This window comes from Lepisma saccharinum, chromosome 20, assembly GCF_977018435.1.
Source record: "Lepisma saccharinum chromosome 20, izLepSacc3.1, whole genome shotgun sequence".
Taxonomy (NCBI): domain Eukaryota; kingdom Metazoa; phylum Arthropoda; class Insecta; order Zygentoma; family Lepismatidae; genus Lepisma; species Lepisma saccharinum.
In genome coordinates, this window is record NC_139248.1 from 12104277 (window position 1) to 12124239 (window position 19963).

The 19963-nt window shown below is 39.2% G+C and overlaps 3 protein-coding genes across 3 annotated transcripts; 1 reads left to right on the forward strand and 2 right to left on the reverse strand.

The window, feature by feature from the left end:
* Positions 1-568: 568 nt before the first annotated feature.
* LOC146003816 (uncharacterized) lies at positions 569-1096 on the reverse strand. The gene has a single exon (XM_083142237.1). It carries the CDS (start codon positions 1094-1096, stop codon positions 569-571), a length of 528 nt encoding a protein of 175 aa, XP_082998363.1.
* A 5604-nt stretch (positions 1097-6700) lies between these two features.
* Positions 6701-7174, reverse strand: LOC146003818 (uncharacterized). The gene has a single exon (XM_083142239.1). It carries the CDS (start codon positions 7172-7174, stop codon positions 6701-6703), a length of 474 nt encoding a protein of 157 aa, XP_082998365.1.
* Positions 7175-10020: 2846 nt separating this feature from the next.
* On the forward strand, positions 10021-12625 carry LOC146003569 (uncharacterized). The gene is made up of 2 exons (XM_083141866.1): positions 10021-10790; positions 12519-12625. The coding sequence occupies exons 1-2, from the start codon at positions 10111-10113 to the stop codon at positions 12547-12549; spliced, it is 711 nt and encodes a 236-aa protein (XP_082997992.1). The 5' UTR covers positions 10021-10110; the 3' UTR covers positions 12550-12625.
* Positions 12626-19963: the final 7338 nt, after the last annotated feature.

Sequence of the window (19963 nt, forward strand, 5' to 3'; positions counted from 1 at the left end):
AGTGCATAATGGCATGTGTTTCTTCAATTTTTGTGTCTATGAGAGTGTGCTTTGTATTTGACATGTATTTTTTCGATTTTATGGTTGTGGAATTTGATATGCTTGGCGAGTCTGGTGGTGGGTTGGGCAGTTTTTGCATTTGATAGGTGTTGCTGAATTCTCTCACTGATGGGCCTGACGGATCTGCCGATGTAATGAGCCTTGCACTCGCATTCAGCATCATAGACGCCTGGATTGTTGAGGGGGAGAGGAAGTATATTTTATGTTTGTTTAGTTGGTTAGCTATTTTGGAGGTTGGTTTGTGTGCTATTTGGATGTTGTAGGGGTGGAGGGCTTTGGTAAGGTGGTTGGATGTGGTAGGATGGTAGGGAAAGGTTTTGCTACTGGGATCTGGTTGCGATGGTGGAGCTGGTTTTGTTGATGGTGCAGGTTGTCTGACTTAGATTTCAGCTTTGCTGCACCATGTGGAGAGTTAACATTCAGTATATCCATGTTTCAGTGCCAGTTCCGTGGTTGTTGCTATCTCGTCCCTCAGGTCTTCTTCTCTGGAATAGTACGAGAAGGCTCTTCAGAAGAAGTTTAGCCATACGTTGCCCTTTTGCTTGGGTGGATGGTTGGATAGTGCATGGATGTATTGATTGCCTGCATCTGGTTTTCTGAAAACTGTGGTTGTGAATTTGTTGCCCCCGCGGCTGATGGTGAGGTCCAAGAAATTGATTTTGCCCTGCTTTTCATGTTCTATGGTGAATTTTAGTCTGGGGTGGATGCTATCTAGTTTTTCCAACAACAGGTTGATCTCTTTGGGTTCTTTGTATATGACTATGGTGTCATCAGTGTATCGTCCATATCTGATGAATTTGAGTTCCAGAGTTTGGAGTATGCTTTTTTCAGCCAAATGCATTACTATGTTTGCTATGGGAGCCGATAGTGGGTTTCCCATGGCAAGGCCTTCAGATTGCTCATAGAAATTATTGTGTCTTAAGCACACTTCTAGCAAATTGACAGTTTCGGATAATTCCAGTGCGGGGACTTTGTTTATGGTCAGCCACCTTTCAACTGATGTTAGGACTAGGTCTATGGGTATTGAATTATACATGTCCACTATGTTGATGCTTGCAATTTTAGCACTATCTGCTTGCACTATGGATGTTATCAAGTTTTTGGCATCGGCACTGTTGCAAAATACATGTGAGAGCTTGTGGTTGAATTGAGATATTTTGTTTTTGAGCCATTTGGTAAGATGTATGGTAGGGTGGCAGATACATCAGGCCCATCAGTGAGAGAATTCAGCAACACCTATCAAATGCAAAAACTGCCCAACCCACCACCGGACTCGCCAAGCATATCAAATTCCACAACCATAAAATTGAGAAAGTACATGTCAAATACAAAGCACACACTCTCATAGACACAAAAATCAAAGAAACACATGCCATCATGCACTAAACACCAACTTAATCACTCAATCACATGGCCAAACAAAAGAAATCATACGGCAACAGTATGGGTTAATATGGGTGATGTGGTAGAGGAGGGATACGATGATTGACCAGATATTCCTGGACTGATAAAGCAGTATGGACCGTGCATTGTTGCCCAATAAGAACCACTGCCCAGATGTGCACAAATCAGGCCGAATTGCTGGACTCCAAACATTTCAGGACGTCTTGGTTTATCCTTCATGTAGATATTCATGATGCACAAAACCTTTAACATCAAAAAATGCGATAGCTTCTGTAGCTTTCTGATAAACCCACCTTCCTCCCAAACAAGTTTAACACTGTAATGGTATTTCCAAGTTGTTTTTTTTTCATAACAAATTTCAAAATTTTCCAAAAAAGAAAATAAGATCAATAAATAGCCAATAGCTATATTTATTACTATCATCCAGAAATATGGACAATTAATTCTACATCTGAAAAGCACGCATTTGTTCATCATATTCTCTTCTTTTGACAAAATTTGCAGAATTGTTGTTCTTTCAAAGAGTCTCTATCTTAATGTTTTTCTTTTCTGTACGAAGTTCTAGAAATTTGATACAAATGAATCAATACAAATTTGGAACAAGTGAATCCATAGATGTCGTTCTGGGCCCATTTCCAGTTGGATAGATTGATAAAATTAGACGAGATCTAAAAAGAATATAACATTAAAATGTGTATGGCTACCTGATTTAATTAACGTTGTTCATTTCTACTGTTAGGTTAACTGCGATAGTGGACGTGCGTATGATAGGCAGGGAAGAGGCAAGGTAGTGCAAAGTAATCGTCCATTTCCTCTGTTAAGAAAACATTCAAGAATTTTTCTCAAGCAGATTGAAGTTGCAAACAAATATTCAGGTGTTCATTTTAATGATCAAAACTGTATGGCTAAAGACACTTCTACCACTATGCAGCAATGATATAGTTCTTGTATAGTTTTCCAAACATTCTCTGATGTATAAGATTTCATAACTTGCCCATCAGTCATAGAAACTGTTGTTATTCTATTATTATTATTATTATTTATATTATTACTTTACAAATCATAAAATTCAAATTGAATTGAAAATACTTTGACGTTGTATACAAGTTCAGAGTTGAGTTTACCAATTAAATAGAAACTGGAATCGCCTTGCTTCCTTTCCAAGAACTTCTATCACTTTGTTGATTAGGAGTTCTATGTCTTTTTGTCCTTTCTAACTATGCACAAATATCAGACAGAGATATATATATAATTAATAATTATTAATCTACTGTCCTTCATGGTACCCCTGATCCATGTTTTCAAGTGCTGAAGGGTACTGGAAAATAAGTAATAATCCGAAACGATGGGGTATAAATTTCCAAGGTCAAATTCTGATGTCTGGAAATTATTTCACGACTTTTCGTAATCCAGAACAGTTGAGATTTCCCAAAGGATCTTATTTAAAATAGGCTAATTTGTTCTATTTTCTGCACTATAGACCCTAAGTGTGAAATTACTTGAAATTACAAAGTGTACAACTTTGCTTCCGCCGTTTTTCCCCAAAAATATGACGCTGGGATGAAAAACATTGCTTAATCAGGCATTATTCAAAGTATTGTCCATCGCTGGCCACTACTTTCTCCCATCTTTCGGGCAGCGTATGAATGCCGCGTCTAAAAAAATGTTCATCTTTGGAGGCGATCCACGAATCGATCCACTTTTTGACTTCTTCATAAGATCGGAAGTGTTGGTCAGCCAGTTCATGAGCCATTGATCTAAACAGGTGATAATCAGAGGGAGCGATGTCTGGAGAATAAGGCGGGTGGGGTAGGGGTAATGTTTCCAAGTACGTTTTCACCACTTTGGCAACGTGGGGTCGTGCGTTGTCATGCTGAATCATACCCATGGCTTTCAGACGTTTTGAAATGGCTTGCTGTGTCACTCCCAATGATCGTGCCAATTCTTCTTGAGTTTGACGCGAGTCTTCACTCAGCAATGTCTCCAATTCTGCATCTTCGAAAACTTTCTGTCTTCCACCACTATGCCGGTCTTCGACGTTAAAGTCACCGTTCTTGAAGCGTTGAAACCACTCACGACAGGTTCTCTCACTTATAGCGTCCTCACCATACGTAGTGGAGAGCATTCGATGAGCCTCAGCCGCAGTTTTCTTCATATTGAAACAAAAAAGTAGAACCTCCCGCAAATGGCGAGAATTTGGCTCGTACACTGACATTTTCAATCGCGAACAACTTCACGATGCACACACCACTCGACTAATGTTTGAATGGGGTTATCTTGACAGAGGTCCAAGCTAACTGCGTGACGTCTGCGATCTGCTTCTTTCGACCGCTACTTCCAAGTTGTACACCTTGTAATTGTTTTTATTCCAGAAGTGCAAAAACAATCACCGTATCAGTAAATTTCGAAAATGTTCTGTCCGGGAGAATGTTTTCAGTCTCGAACCTCAGAATTATTAATATTACCTTCCCAATCCTGTCCCGCATTTGCTGCAGTCAACAGGATTCTAATTGTCTTGTGAAAATGTTCTCTCGTTATTTTGTTGGACATGCCAGTTAATTGCTATAACTGACAGCCTGTAAATCGCATAAAATAATATTGATTCTAACAAAATATTTGTTACAATTTTGCCATTCGAATTACATGAACTTTCCTCAGCTATCTCAAGGGATGCAGGCACCATTGCTATTCAGCAAAATTAATTCCTCGGCCTAGAAAAGAAATGAGGCCAAGAGGGTTGAAAGATTATTTTTTTGAAAAATATTCATTTTAAGTATGGATAACAATAAAACCACATGTCATGAAGAAAAACTTCTGCTTTGCAAGAAAGAAAAGAAGGTGAAGCTGTGCTCTGTGCACTGCCCAATGACATACAGGTAGGCAGGGGGTGTGGGGGCATAGAGAATAGAATAGAATGGTCTTTACTTAAACAGGCGTGTTTTGGCCTCGTAGGCCGTTCTTACAACCAACCCTTGTCAAAGATACAATAAATGAATAAAAAGAAAGAAAAGAAAACACATTGATCATGATAATACAGTATGCGCCAAAATATACAGTACTGAAATAAAAAGATGAACATTACATTGTTGTCATCTGTCAGTTTATTTATCCTGAAAGAAACACTAACATACACACCATTAGCTACTGAGAACACGAGCGGCTGGAGCTATGCCCCATCGACAAACGCACATGCGCGTTTGAGGTGCGCGAGTTTCAGTACTGTATATTTTGGCACATACCGTACAATAAAGATAATATAAAGATTATACAATAATAACATAATACATTGAATAGATTAGTATATATACTGTTGTTAAAGATAAGTAATAAGTCTTCAGTAGTTCATTGTGTGTATGCGGGGGGTGTTAGGTATGCATGTATTGTATGATGTGTAAGTGCATGTGCAATTGTTAACAAATGAAGTTTAATGTAGGGAGGCTATAATAGAGGCAATGTGATCAACACCGGTGACTCCGGTCACATTTACCCCACCCCCAGAGTAACCCTGCAGGTACCCATTGATGAGAAACTGGATGAGTCCCAGAGCCACTCGTGCTAGGAGTTAGCTAGAAAATTTGCATATGAAATCACCCATGCTGGGAATAGATCCCGGATTTCCCACGTGGCAGCCAGACACCGTTCCGACTGAGCCACAGAGTCGAATTTGCAAGAAAGAACAGAAGTTAATAATAAAGTAAGCACTGCAAAAATAATAGTATTTTTGGTCATTTACAATATATTGGCATTCAGACCTCCATACAAATATGTTAAACTGTGATTTTAATTGTACAGGAGCATGAAATCAACAAGGACGCCAGAGAAAAGTGACAAGAGAAGCAGCAGGTGCAAAGACAGAGGGGGGTTATGCTTCAAATTGCATTTTATATACTTCTAAATATCACTTGTATTAAGGTTAAAAATTCACTTTGGAAATGTGAAAACCCCAAAGAAAATGGGGGTTTCTACTGAGGGGGTCCACCCCCAGCTTTTTTCCTGGCACCGTCACTGCATAAACCAAATTTTACACTTTAAAGCAGTGCTTTATTTTGGGTATAATCAGCGAAGCTGAGGAGAAGTTTCCCACTGCTTATTCGTTTGCCTCCCTGTCTGCCCGTCTGTGTCAACTGTCCATATCTCAGACATTACCAGAGCTACAAATACGAAACTTGATAGGTTGATAAACCTAGGAAATACCAGCAAAAAGCAGTATAAATCATCTCTATCCAAGCATCGTCTTTCTGTGAGGGACAAACGAAGTCACGTTACGTGCTGATATCTCAGAAACTGTTAATGCTACATAATAGATCATCTCGATATAAATTATCTGAATCGACCTATCTGTCTGTCTGTGGTAGCAAATAAATCGAAAGTCAACAATCTATATATTTTTAACATTACGATATCACCGGAATTATTAGAGCTAGAAATTTGAAACTTGGTAAAAACTGAAACATCTTGGAAATACCCACCTGATGTAGTACATACGTTCTCGATTGGGCTATCCATTTGATTTTTGTAGTCAACAGTCGAAACCGATTGATAAATACCTAGTCATATCATAAATACTGACACAACATTGAAAGTGCATTACGACGAAAGTGTTAAAGATACTTTAATGTCCTGATTGTATAGATTACTTACAGGTCTAACGAACACATAACACCAATCATTTTTCAAAATGGCCACCTTTGGCCTTTACATTGGCCTGAAGTCTCTGTGGCCACTCATCTACAGCATTACGCACTGTCTCCGTAGGGAAAGTCGCCACTGCCTTCACCAGGGACCGTTTCAGACTGTCAATATTGGCATGCCTCCTCGTACAGACCATGCCCTCAAGCACTGACCACAATTTGTAGTCTAACGGGTTGAGGTCAGGGCTGCTAGCAGGCCAATCAGCTGGAGCAATGAAGTCCGGGACATTGCTCTTGAGCCACTCCTGGGTAGAGTGTGCCTTATGGGCTGGTGCGGAATCCTGTTGGAAGGTCCAATGTTGGTTCCTGAACAAAGTGTCACTCAAAGGCTTCACAATAGAGTTCAACACAGTATTTTCGTACACTCTGGCTGACGTTTTCACCCCTTTTTCACAAAAATGCAGCTTGGTGGTGCCATCATACGCCACGCCCCACCAAACCATGACTGAGGCCGGATGATGACCCCTCTGGATCTTCGGGGCTTTCTCCCGAGCTTCGTGGGATGTTGACGCATACACCCGGTCATTTTGGCGATTGAAAGTTTCCTAAATGTTGAATATCTTTTCATCTGTGAAAAGAATTTTCCTGTGGCCATTGTTGGCGTAACGCTGCAGGAGGCGTTTTGCTTTTATCACCCTCTGCTCTTTCAGACGTGCATTGAGGAAGTGACCTGTACTTCGCCGGTAAGCCTTCAACCCCAAGTCACTTCTTAACACACGAGACACTGACATTTTGGGAATGTTCAGCTCACGAGCAAGCACTGCCTGCTTTCGTACAGGATTTCTCCAAATACGGGCTGCCACTGCTTGCACTAACTTTTTGGTTCGTAAGCTGCGTGGGAGGCCTTGCCTTGGGCGATCATCAACTGTCCCAGTCTCCGTGAATCGCTTGATGGTCCGATACACGGAAGATTTGCTGATGTTCAACTTTTTAAATGTTCTGAATATCATGGGGGCTGTTTGACCCACTTTATGAAGCGCTATTACTGCCACACGATTTTCGTAATCACCCCACTCCATAGCTACACTTTTACGAACACACTTCCTCTATGACAGCTCAACTCGCAATGGCCCACTCCAGCCTCTTGCACAGGAAGGTTGGCCGCGACCTTGAAAACCGGTTGTACACACTGCCTCAAACTTTGTCAGTTTTATTATACGACTAGGTATATGGTAGTCAGAAAAATTATTGGACATGGAAATAGAATTTGGTGGACTGACAGACCTACTCAATACTACTCTAAAGTGACATAAATAATGTGAAGGTCCATGTATATAAGGGGGGGGGGGGGAGGTGAGGGTCAAACAATCGATATACCGTTGAGATCTTGAAATTACTGAAACATGTAATACATGCAATTTTGTGTGCTGAAGGCCATGTTGAACAGTCACTTCTTTCGTGAAAATGTTCTCTATTGATCTGCCCATTATCCGTTCTATTCAACAATCAAACCAATCGATATTAAGTATTAAGAGATATATAACATTTCGATTAGTCTGACTGTTTGTAAGTTTAACCGTGGATATAACATGTTCTGATTAGTACCCATTAAGCACATCACGGTAAGATTGAGAATGCTGCTCCAACTTGATTTAAGTATTTAACAGACTTCTTTTCAGAAAGGAAATCTGATAAAATTGAGGAACATAACCCTCCCGGTATCCCTCTCTGGTTACGCTTGTGTTTCTGTTTTACATAATATATAATGTTATACAATATCACATAGAACTATTAATTACGAAGAGAAAGACGTAGTCATTTCTACAAAAATGTTGATTTCATTATTTTCTAAGGTGAACAAATTGTTAATATTTTTACAGGACCATCTCTGGATGACGGTGAAGAAGACGACTCTGCCAGCAGACAGCATGCTCAAGTGACATTGGAAAGTACTGTGAAGCAAACATCTAAGAAGAGAAAATTCGAAAACATACAAATGTCACTTGTGGAGACAGTGAACAATTCTCCTTTAGAAGAGAGAACTGAAATATCTAATACTGAACATGTAGTAAATGGAATTGAAAATTCTACCAACAAAGGCAATCTTGTAAAGCAACTGCGTGTGATGAGGTAAAACGTCCAAATTATCAACCAGATTTGACAGAGATAAGCAAAGCAACACATGTACCTAATAACCACAGAGTGGAAAATGCAATTATTTCATGTTCAAGAAAAACTGAGTGGCGTGAATGGCAAGAAAATATAAAGGTATCAAATTCCAACAGTATACCTATTGCAAATGACTACTCAAAGTGTTCTGATAGAAACAAAGAATACGCAAAGAAAAATATAATTGGAAACATTTCATCAAGAATAGAGAAGGATAAAACAAGGATGGTACAAAGAATGCAACAAAATCGCAAAACAAGTAAAATTCAACAAATAAATAGATCTTTGAGAGAAATACAGTTATCGTCGTCCGTGGGAAAATTTAAGAAGAGCACTACTAATAAATACAATGGAAAAAAGCTAGAAGTGTGTACAACAATCAAGCAAAGGTCAGGCAAATCAGAGACTCTTAATTTTAATGATCAGAAATCTACATGCAGAGAGACAGCCTCATCCTTTCCAAAATTATCAGAATTTGGAAAAACAGCTGTATATAAGAAAGGAAACGTGGTTGTGGATGTGGCTTCCTGTGGAAAATACAACGGCAAACGAAACTGGGTCATACCGTGATGATGACTTACAATTGCAAGGAAGAGAACATGTTCAATCAACCAATCGTGTCTTGGAAATTAACGAGGTCGAGGAAGATTCTTCAATCGACTTAACTCCTTGAGATTCTGACTATCTTCCAGACACATATAGTTCTGATACTGAAATTGAAAATTGTCTTGAATCAACTAAGAAAAATAAAGCCATGGTGTCAGTTAATTCTGATAAGGAGAGTAAAAAGTGTAGTTATATCGATACTTGTAATAGATCAAAGGGGATTAATGAAGAAGACACTTTGTTTTCCAGTAGTGACACGTTGAAAGTTGATATTACGAGAAAGAACGGAACTAAAAGAATATTTAATAAGATACAACATTGTTTTTACTGTGGAGATACAATGATAAAACTTGCTCGGCACGTACAGAGAAAGCTCAGAATTAGACATCAAGGCAGCTTTTGCATTTCCTAAGAACTCAAAGGAACAAAAGGAAGCCTTAACATTGCTTAGGAACTGCGGAAATGATACTCACAATGTTGAAGTTGTGAAAAATAAGAAAGGAAAATTCATTGTTAAAAGAAGGCCATCAATCCAATTACCAACACAAGAATATTTGCCATGCGAATGTTGCTTCACATTGCTTGTGAAATCTAACATCTGGAGGCACAAGAGAATTTGTAAATTTGCTCCGAAAAATGGAACACCTTCCAATTATCGCCACCAAGCACGCGCTTCGCTACTGATGCCCATTTCATCAGTAGCCACTGAAGGTCTGAAAGAGAATGTTCTGCATAAGATGGTTCAGGACAGAGTGTCTCAAGTGGTTCGTAGTGATGAATTGATTCTCAAATTAGGAAGCAGATTGCACAATATCCATGGTCACCTAAAACATATGCACAGTACCATCAGTAGCAAAATGAGAGAACTCTGAAGGTTTTTGATAGAAATTAGAAAACTTGACAATACAATATTCACACTACGAGACTGTATTTCACCTGCAAAATTTAAAAGTGTGATTCAAGCTGTACGTATTCTAATACATATAAAGCTCCCTCCTTAGCACTGAAAATTGGCAATTCCATATCTGAGACTGCTATAACTCATGATGTACAAATGAAGGAGAATGCAGATGATTTCCTTCATTTGATGACATCTGAATGGAATGTTGAAATTTCAAGGAACGCCTTGAAAACTTGGGAGGAAAAGAAATGGAATACGGATGTTTTGCTGCCACTAAGAGACGATGTGCTAAAACTACAGTCGTATCTTAAGAAGGCCAAACAGGACCTCACACAAAAGATGAAAGACAATCCCGATGAATATACATGGACTTTGCTCTGTCAGGTTGTGTTAACGTACCTCCTATTATTCAATTTGAGAAGAGTTGGTGAAGTTCAAAGACTGTTAACAGAAACTTACACTAAGCCCAGGGTAAATAATAAACTTAATGAAGATGTATTCAACATCTTAACTGATCTGGAAAAGAAATTGTGTCAATCTTTAATAAGAATAGAAATACGTGGGAAGAGAAGCCGAGGAGTTCCTTTATTTCTAACACCTGGCATTGACGAATGCATGCAAATATTACTCCATACTAGAACAGTTGGAAACATCCGTGAAAGTAATCCGTATTTCTTTGCCATTCCTTCAACCCAAGATAGTTGTGTGAGGGCACACGATTGCCTAAGAAAGTTTTCTCAAGAATGTGCAGCAAAGAACCCATCTGCATTAAGATCTACACGTTTAAGGAAACATATTGCAACCATGTCCCAATTGCTTAATCTGAAGGACTGTGAACTGGACCAAATCACAAGACATATGGGACACGATATTCAGATCCACAGAGAATATTACAGATTGCCAGAGTCAACTGTACAGCTCACCAGTGTCAGCAAATTACTCCTTGCATTGGATCAGAGAGGAGGACTAGAAAAGTGCAGGGGCAAATCACTGAACGAGCTTGATGTTCAACTTCCCAGGTATGAATATCACATTTATAATATATTTCACTTATGTTATCTTTGTAGCATGGACCTAAGTTTCCACTTGCTATAAACTCACAATTCCATATTATTTTACTATCATCATACCTTCAACAACATAAAACTTATGCATGCTTTTAAGTTCTAGATGCTAATTTTGGTTATTTTACTACACTTTGCTGCCATTTTGGCTAATCGCGATGATAAAGGGATGAAATAGATGACGGGACAAACACACACTCGTGGATTGACCAGGATTTGAACCTGGAACCCCTGACGTCATAGCTCGTTATGTCCACCATTTCGCCACGGGGCCCGGAACATGTTAGATGATGTCACGATTCATTCTAGTTCATACTGTTGGCCATAACTAGTGGAAAGAGGCAGCAAACACTAAAATGTAAGAAAATATGCTGTGAGCTCAGTAGTGCAGTGGTTAGCACAACATGCTACTATGTCAGGGTTCTCGGGTTTGAATCCCAGACTGGGCATTGGTGTTGTTTGTGAGTGTCCCTTCATCAGTGTTGTATCATCATCAATCAAAGTAAGAAAATATCAAAGAGAAAAGTACAAAGGTGCAGATGTCTCCCCCAATTGAACATTAGATGTATCTGATTAAGGGGAGGAGATATAGTTATGCACCAATTGTACATTTATTTCAATATCGCCTGAATGGGCACTGCTACTAAAACAAACCCTGGGTGTATCCAAGAGTATGAATTTCTCTCCATGTTGCAAGTGGAAGCATTTTTTATGTTGATTATTAAGCTGGGCATGATGTTTGAAATGTATGATGAATAAGAATTTTCGGTATCCCATGTATTCCTTATGGGAATCAACTTCAACATCAAGTTACGGCTAATCAAATGGAAGTTCCGACTTTTCCGATGGGAAAATCCATCTTCAAACTGCTCTCTTCCCGTTGACATTTTTTCTCTTCCATCGGAAGTTTTATATTCCCAGGAGAACGAATCAAATTATACTCCCATATGATCAATGCTTTTCTCCTTGCCTCCTGGCAGTGTTGCCAAACCTGATGCACATAAAGGAACTAAATTTCACCTTAAATGGAGTTAAAACTGACTTTCAATTAGCTAGATTTACGAAGGCTGGAAAAAGTGCCTCCTAGGGTAATGTTAGTTGTCAAAGGGGTGGGAGCATTGCTAGTATCGTTAACTCTAAATTGATGACAATTTATTCTGTTTTCAACATCTAGATTCGGTGGCATCGCCCATCTCAATAATCCACCGATGGTTGTATGAAATTCAAAGTAAAGAATTCCCTGATAACAATATTATGTCAATTTCACGTCAAACATGACGTTATAAAGAAGTAGCTGGGGAGATAAGAGGGACTGAGGCGATGCAGCCAATATAACAATATCACGTCACGTGCAAAATGTATAATTATGACAGAAGTTGGTCTATGTGGGCCGGAACAAGTGATGGCATCATAGTGGGCCGCGGGGGTGGACGTCGAAGTTTACAGCTGAACGAGTGCACGAAAGAGCCAGATCTGGCTCCAAGAGAGATAAGTTGGCACACTGCCACGGATGGAAGAGCTTGGAAAGAGTCCCGTGGAGACTGTATCGCATGCCCTTAAATGGAGCAGTGGGCAATGGGACTAAAACGCCCGCAGAAAAGAGTTTTACTCCTTGATTTACGCTTATACATACTTTTTATTACAATGACTCTTGTTACTGAAGTTTTGATATTTTTTTTATAGGAATACTTACCCTGTAGTAATATGGATGTGAAACTTGGTCCGTTAGAGAGAGTGAGTGAGGAATACTTACCCCGTACCTGATGCTACTCGACATTAGTCAAAGTCCAGGAGTGACTAACCCTTAGAAGGTAAGGGAAACTGCTCTTCTGTAGTTTTAAAAGTGGAAGTAATTCCACCATATTTCTGTTATAGCATGGGAACTCTATTGCAGAGCTTATTTCCAAAGTTATGTGCCTCTAATTTTTAAGTTTTTGGGGCTGACTACATCATCTCATCAGATAAGTAGGGTGCTTTCTTATGCTATTATCATGTGGTTAATTTTGAAAAGGTTCAAATCCCATTGAAATTCGTTTGAGAAATCAGACTTGGGTGGTACTGTGGACTAGTTTGTTAACACTGGATTTGTAGAAAAAAACATCACCTGACAAATGTTTCATTGCCTGTTCACTGTTCAACTGAGAGAAGAGGTGCTATTTTCAAACGTAGGGTTAAAATAAGTATAGGGGAAAGCATTAGACAATGGATAATGCCCCATTAACATTGCATGCCAATAAAGAATGATTGGCATTGGCATTCCGAGAAAAACTTGTTTTTATTTTGAAAATGGCACGTTTCATGTTTATTCCCAAAGTACATGCCCTTATACATTACGTGACTGCTTTACTTACCTATTGTTGAAGAGTTGAAAAGCAAAGAACTTCTTTCTTGGAGATTTATATCATATTTAAGGAAACGGAACATTGCCTGTACTTGGTAATGACTGCCAATTTCCTATCAGTGATAAGATCTGTCAAGTCCTGAATTTCGGAAGTGAAAAGTCATTCAATTTGATTTTTGTTATTTAGCATTCCTTTTCTGCCACTTTTGGCTAATCCAGGGTGGCTACTCACCAGGAATTCCTTGAATTACAGTTATTACGTATACGTGAATTCTTCGTGAATTTTTCTCCGTAGACGTAAAACATTGATACTCGTTAAAATCCAAATCCCATTGAATTTATACATGCTTAATAATAAAACATTAAAATCCTGACCAAGGCAGAATTTATGGTACCAGTTGTATAAGTCGGAGACACATTAAACTCTTTTATTTTCAAATAAAAATCATTTCTACCTACCTCATATGCATACCGGAACATTTTTCAAGCTGGGGATCACTTTTTTCCATGAAAAAAGCATTATTTTTAACATTATAATCATTTATTGGTCGTTGCTAATTCGACGGGCAAATCTTGACTCATGTTGTCTATCGTCAGCTGATGTGCATTGTTTCCAAACTTATGAACCGATAAATGCCGCACAAACTATTCACAAAAGGTTTTTAAGTGAAAATTGAGGCTAGACTCTACTTTACGTTCTTATCTGCATGGTGATTGCTTCTTTGCGTTTGCGGTGCGCGATCGTGGTGCGGCACCCGGCATCTCTTCGGGTAAGTACCTTTTTCTTTTTACACTTTCTGTTCACTATAGCCCCACTATCCATTCACGGGGTCGAGGTATGCCTACGAGGTTAGGTTAGGCCTGTTAGGTTAGGTTCCATTAGCACTCATTTCACCACTAAATATGTGCTTCATCATTAAAAAATTCCTCAGTACGTTCAATTGCGCATATCCGGACAACATCGGTTTTTCTCGATTTGTTCACGATAGCCCCACTATCCATTCACGGGGTCAAGGTATGCCTACGAGGTTAGGTTAGGTTCCATTAGCACTCATTTCACCCCTAAATATGTGCTTCATCATCTAAAAAATTCCTCAGTATGTTCAATTACGCATATCCGGACAACATCGGTTTTTCTGGATTTACTCCTTCAGGAAATTTTTCCTTGCTTTGGGATTTACGTTGTTGAATTCCTTATAAAATAAGCTTTCCAACGATATATGACACGTATTCCTTAGGAAAAGGACGTAAACTAGAGTCTTATCTTAAAATGGAAAAAAAAACCGCTCACACGTCATTTTGTAAAACTACCGCATGGTTGCTATACTGACATGGGATTACATGATCGAACGCATGGAACATTTGATTCACGTAGTCGACGGTAATGGCGGCACGAGCTATCGTACAACGGAGATGCATGAATGACGAAAAATACCTTACTTACAGGCTAAATAAGTTGCATGAATCGAAAAAACAATTTCCCCTGCTTCAGAAAGTCCTCAAGAACGCAATTCCGTAAGTACTTTCTCCTGTAAATTTGAAGAAATCCGTCTCCGACTTATACAATCATTACCGAATTTATTGTATAAAAAATATATACACTAAAAAAGGTAACGTTTCCACCCTCCACAAGAATCTAGTGTGAATATTCATCTGAAGACCCTGTTAGAGGGTGGAAACGTTACCTTTTTAGTGTGTATATTTTTTATACAATAAATTCTGCCTTGGACAGCATTTTAATGTTTTATTAACATGGAAGCAAGGCTTAACAATGTTACCAATGCTTAATAATGCCCTGAGGCAAGTTTTTCACAGTTTAGCTTTTGTTTTTCTTGAGGAAGGAAAATATTATTGCAGGATAAGAAATCTTGAAGCTGATTAGTTAAATTTGAGTTCAAGTTCTTAGAGAAGTAACAATTTTTTATTGATTAATACATGTAATGTACATTGTAATGGTACTAGGACATTATGAACATCCTGTAACATTTTGACTTGTTTTTGTTGATGTATTTCGAGTCGCAGTATGTGAAATGGTAAATATAAATTACGCACCTTAAATTAAATATATATATATCAGAAAAGGTGCCAGAAGGGTGGATAAATACGAATGATGAAGGAGACAGTAAACACTTACCACACGAAGAGAAATAATTCTATATTTCGTGATATATGTCGCATTTTCAAAGTAGAAGATAGAAAAATCGGCGTCAAATGGAGTAGAGGCACAGAATACTGACCATAGCGTCTCTACGATCAGTGTTAAAAGAAACAGTTGATAGAAAACAAAAAGTACTTTAACCAGTGTTTACTGTAAGGTGGGTGGGTAGTTTTGGGAAGGAGAGGAGGAAAGGGTTACTGGTTGGCTAGGTTGAGTCCGGGGGGTATAGTGGCGTGCATGCCTGCTATATAGGCCCTTTCCCATCGCCTGCGGAAAGATGTGTCAGAGTAGGGGGGTAAAAGATGGATGATGGCAACAGGGAAACAGTTATTGAAGGTGATGTTATGGCTGTTGGTGTCGATGGTAACTGTGAAATCGGAGTTTTGGGTGGAGGAATGGTGATTATTGATCCTTAGGTTCAAGGGGGTGGAGGTTTTGCCTAAGTAGAAGTTGCTGCAGATTTGGCAGATGAGGGTGTAAATCAGGTTGGATGAGTGGCAGGTGCCCTTAGGATGAAGGGTGAACTCACCTGCCACTGTGGGGATCAGGAGGGTGGGAGAGGTCATAAGTATGGGGCAGGTCTTGCATCTGGGTTTGTTGCACCTGTGAGCTGGGGGAAGTGGTGTGGAAGGGGTGGGAGTGTTTCGGACCAAGATGTTTTGGAGGTTGGGGGGGCGATGGAAGACGACCCTTGGTTTATCCCGAAAGATGTCCCTGGTGTCAGGATCACTGTGCAGGATGGGGAGGAGGGAGTGGAGGGTATGTCTGATTTTCATAATGTGCAGGTGGTATTGGGTAATCAGAGTTGGAGGGTTGGTTTTGGGTTGTTTGGTGCGGTTGTGGGAGGTGGCTCTAGTGATTTGTTTGTTGATGAGGGTGGAGGGGTAGCCACGGTTGGTTAGGGCTTGGTGGAGGCGTAGGTTGTAGTTTTGGCAGGATGAGGGGGATGAGTTGAGGCACTGGCCTCTGAGAGCAAGGGAAAATGGGATGACTTTTTTGGTGTGGTAGGGGTGTGAGCTGGAGTAGTGGAGATACTGGAGGTGGTTGGTCGGTTTGATGTGTATGGAAGTTTCCAAGTGGTCTCCCGCAATGTGGATGTCCACATCTAGGAAGGTCACTTGGTCTTTGGAGTGGAACCAGGTGAATTTGAGGGTAGTGAAGTCGTTCAGTTGGTTTAGGAATGTAGTGAGGGAGGGTTCACCATGTGTCCAGAGGAGGAAAATGTAATCTATGAATCTTAGCCAGAGGAGTGGTTTCAGTTGCTGGGAGTCTAGGAATTCCTGTTCCAGCCTGCCCATGAACAGGTTGGCATAAGAGGGGGCCATGCGGGTACCCATAGCTGTGCCACGTATCTGCAGGTAATGTTGGTCACCGGAGCAGAAGTTGTTGCAGGTAAGTACAAGGTTGGCTAGTTGTATCAAGAAGTGAGTGCTGGGATTGTGCAGTTTGGGTCGGCTGTTAAGGAATGATTCCGTGGCACGGAGGCCATGGGCATGGGGAATTTTGGTGTAGAGGGATGTGACATCAACTGTTGTGAGGGTGGTGTTTGGTGGTAAGGATGGTAAGTTTTGGATGATGTTAAGGAAGTGGTTGGTGTCACGGAGGTATATATATACCATTGAATTGAATTTGGATACATTAGAATCGCACAGAACTTTTATATTGTTAATATATTTGTGTGTGGGTGGTGTAAGGCGGTAGGTATTACATAAGGTTGAAATAGAGAAACCATCTCTTTGTACTATCCTTGAATATTTGGAAAGTTCACCTTGAAAACCAGGAATTATACTTGAATTTTATCATGATCGTAGTATGGCCACCTTGTAATCGTGAGGATGAGGTGATATGATGAAATTGATGAAGAGACACTCAGAAAGAACACCCATACCCAAGCCAGGATTCTTATTCTAGTAGATTTCAATTTACCTTGAGATGCTGGATTAACACTGATAATCTAGATGTCCAGTTCGACCCCAAAACTGAACTGGCAAATTTGCTTGAATATAGTAGTCTCTATTGTTGGAAGATAAATATGATTGACTTTTCTGGTGAATCTTGGCCTGGCACAGCCAGGGGATGGCTTTTGGGACTGAAACCGCACCCACTTCAAAATGCAAGAGAGGAGTGTTTACTATCCTTTAAAAAAATTCCCAAAACAGTAGCTTTTGAATCTCTCTGTGTGTTGTACATGTAACCTAATTGTCTTTTTAAATCATATCAAGCAAAAAATACAAAGGGTCATGAACTAAACATTTGGTCCATTTTTCTAAGTTGGAGCACGGGAATTACACATCTCAAAGATTGGTCTCTTGTCGTGCTTCTCTCCAAATCTGGTCCATCCATAGTGTCTACGCTAGAAGCGAAATTCTTTCTGTAAGCTTGCAGTACTGCCTCATAGATTATTATTTACCAAGGAAATATGGATCTGCTTTCAACTAAGCTTTACATGATTGTAAGAATGTACCACTGCTACATACTTTTTTTCATTCACTTTGGTCTATTGTGGGGGCCACAGGGGCACTTTTTATTTTTACAATTTTCTTCTTCCACTAACTCATTATTTGGATGCACAATGTATAAGAAATCCCAATTTCATCTCTCTACAACAATTAATTCTCGTTTTAAGATTTTTTTGTACTTCGCGGCAAGTCTGAAAAGATCCTCTCCACAGACACTCTCCAGGTGCCTGTAAAGGTTAAAAAAATACCAGAGGCATGCCACTAACTTAAAGAGGGTGGGGCTATATATTTTTAACCTACCCCCTTCTCCCAAGCTACAACGATAACGTAAGTGTCCCAACTCCATATTCTTATGTGGGTCAGATTAACAAAAATGACTGAATGAATTTTTGTTTCCAATTTGTTGCGGGAGACACGACACTTTGGAAATAAGCTCTTTAAATTGCCAGGGTGTCCGTGGGAAAAAATCGGAATGTCTTGTGTAGTTATCTAAATTTACATCATTAATTAAGGATAAGTACTGTCTTGCAACTGCTTTTTTTGTAGTCAAAGGTGTAAGACATCCCATACAGCCCCCTAATCAATAAGATGTGTCAACTTGGGCCATCAAGAAAGTTGTGCATTAGAGTTTCCACTTATTTTACAAAACGAAATTCCTTGATCGCTCTGTAATAAGTTAAAATGCTATTAGATGTTATGTAGTGATGAGCTGATACTTGTACAGATCCCACCAATAGTTGAAAATCTTAACAATTCAATATACTTTTGTATATTTAAAAATTTTAAGATTTATGTTTTCCTATGAAACAATCTGGTGATCCATTTCAGATGTCAAAAAAGAAACTAAAATGTTGCAGAAAAAAATCCACTTTTTTTTTTTTTACAAGTTTTTAATTTTGTACACCCAACAGTAAAAGTAATGGTATGCAAATTGTCCATTTTCATTCAGTCTGTTTTTCCCATGTGGTGATCATGTGTTGAAATAAAAATGTGAACAAGCAGAGAACAATATCATAATTTTCATCAACAGAATTCCATTCCTTGAAATAACTCCGGATTTAGAAAGGAAAAAAAAAACGACTGACAATTTGCCTAATATTTTTGCCGTTGGCTGTACATATGCAGGAGGGAAATCACTCTCTTATCCAAATTCTTAATACTCAATGTTACTTTCCAAATATTTCCTTCTCTTCCTGTCATGCCCTCTTCCACCTGCGTGAGGCACCATTTGCCAGTAATATGTACTAATGTGTATTGGTGCTGATAAGCTTTTTCGGTTCTTGTAACTATAGTTGAACTCATTATGAACCCTCCATTCACCCTAAGTAGGCATTTTTCCTACTTACATTTTGAAGAAACTGCTCAAAGATAAATGTTACATTCTTGGATATGTCTCAAATGGATCACCCTGTATATAATAGCAATGCTTACATTAAATATTTCATAATTTCACATGAGATAATCCTTTAATCACAACATTAATTCCTCCCAGGAAGGAAAAGTGGGCATAATTTTTGCAGAAATTTTAGTGAAAAATGTAGAAGCAGGACTTGAATCTGGGTCTCTGGTATACAGTGTCATTGCTCTACCAACTGAGCCAGCCCTGGCTTCAACTTATTTATTTCTGTCTGTGCTTTCATGAAAAAGTAATGCAGAAAATCAAATTCAATTATGCAGAGTGTCCTTAAGTCATATTTTTCTATGAAGGAAGGCCATAATTGAGCACACATTTATTGTATAATCTTGCATAAATATCTGTATATCCATGAATGGATGCAAAGATGCACATCAACCCAGTCTTTCAGTAATGCTGTGAAATGTAGAATTTTGCTCCGATATGAAATATTAAGAACTCTACATGGAATTTTTTACAATAGTCTAAGCCAAGCGTCAACTTTGCAGCAGGTTTTCACATATGTAGATCCAAACGTGCGCGCAGAATGTAGTTCCATTGAGACAGGTTCTATTCCGACACAACTACATTCTTGCAAAAAAAAATAATACATCCATTAGCAGGTATGTACTTGATCGGTTGCAATCACTGTGCAGACGAACTAGGATCCACAGATTTGCAAACTGGGGTTTGTATTGCGCTGAAGAATCGCTGAAGGTGAAGAGCGAGTTGAGCAAGACTGAATACGTTGCATAGCGCGTGGAATCCGTGATACCA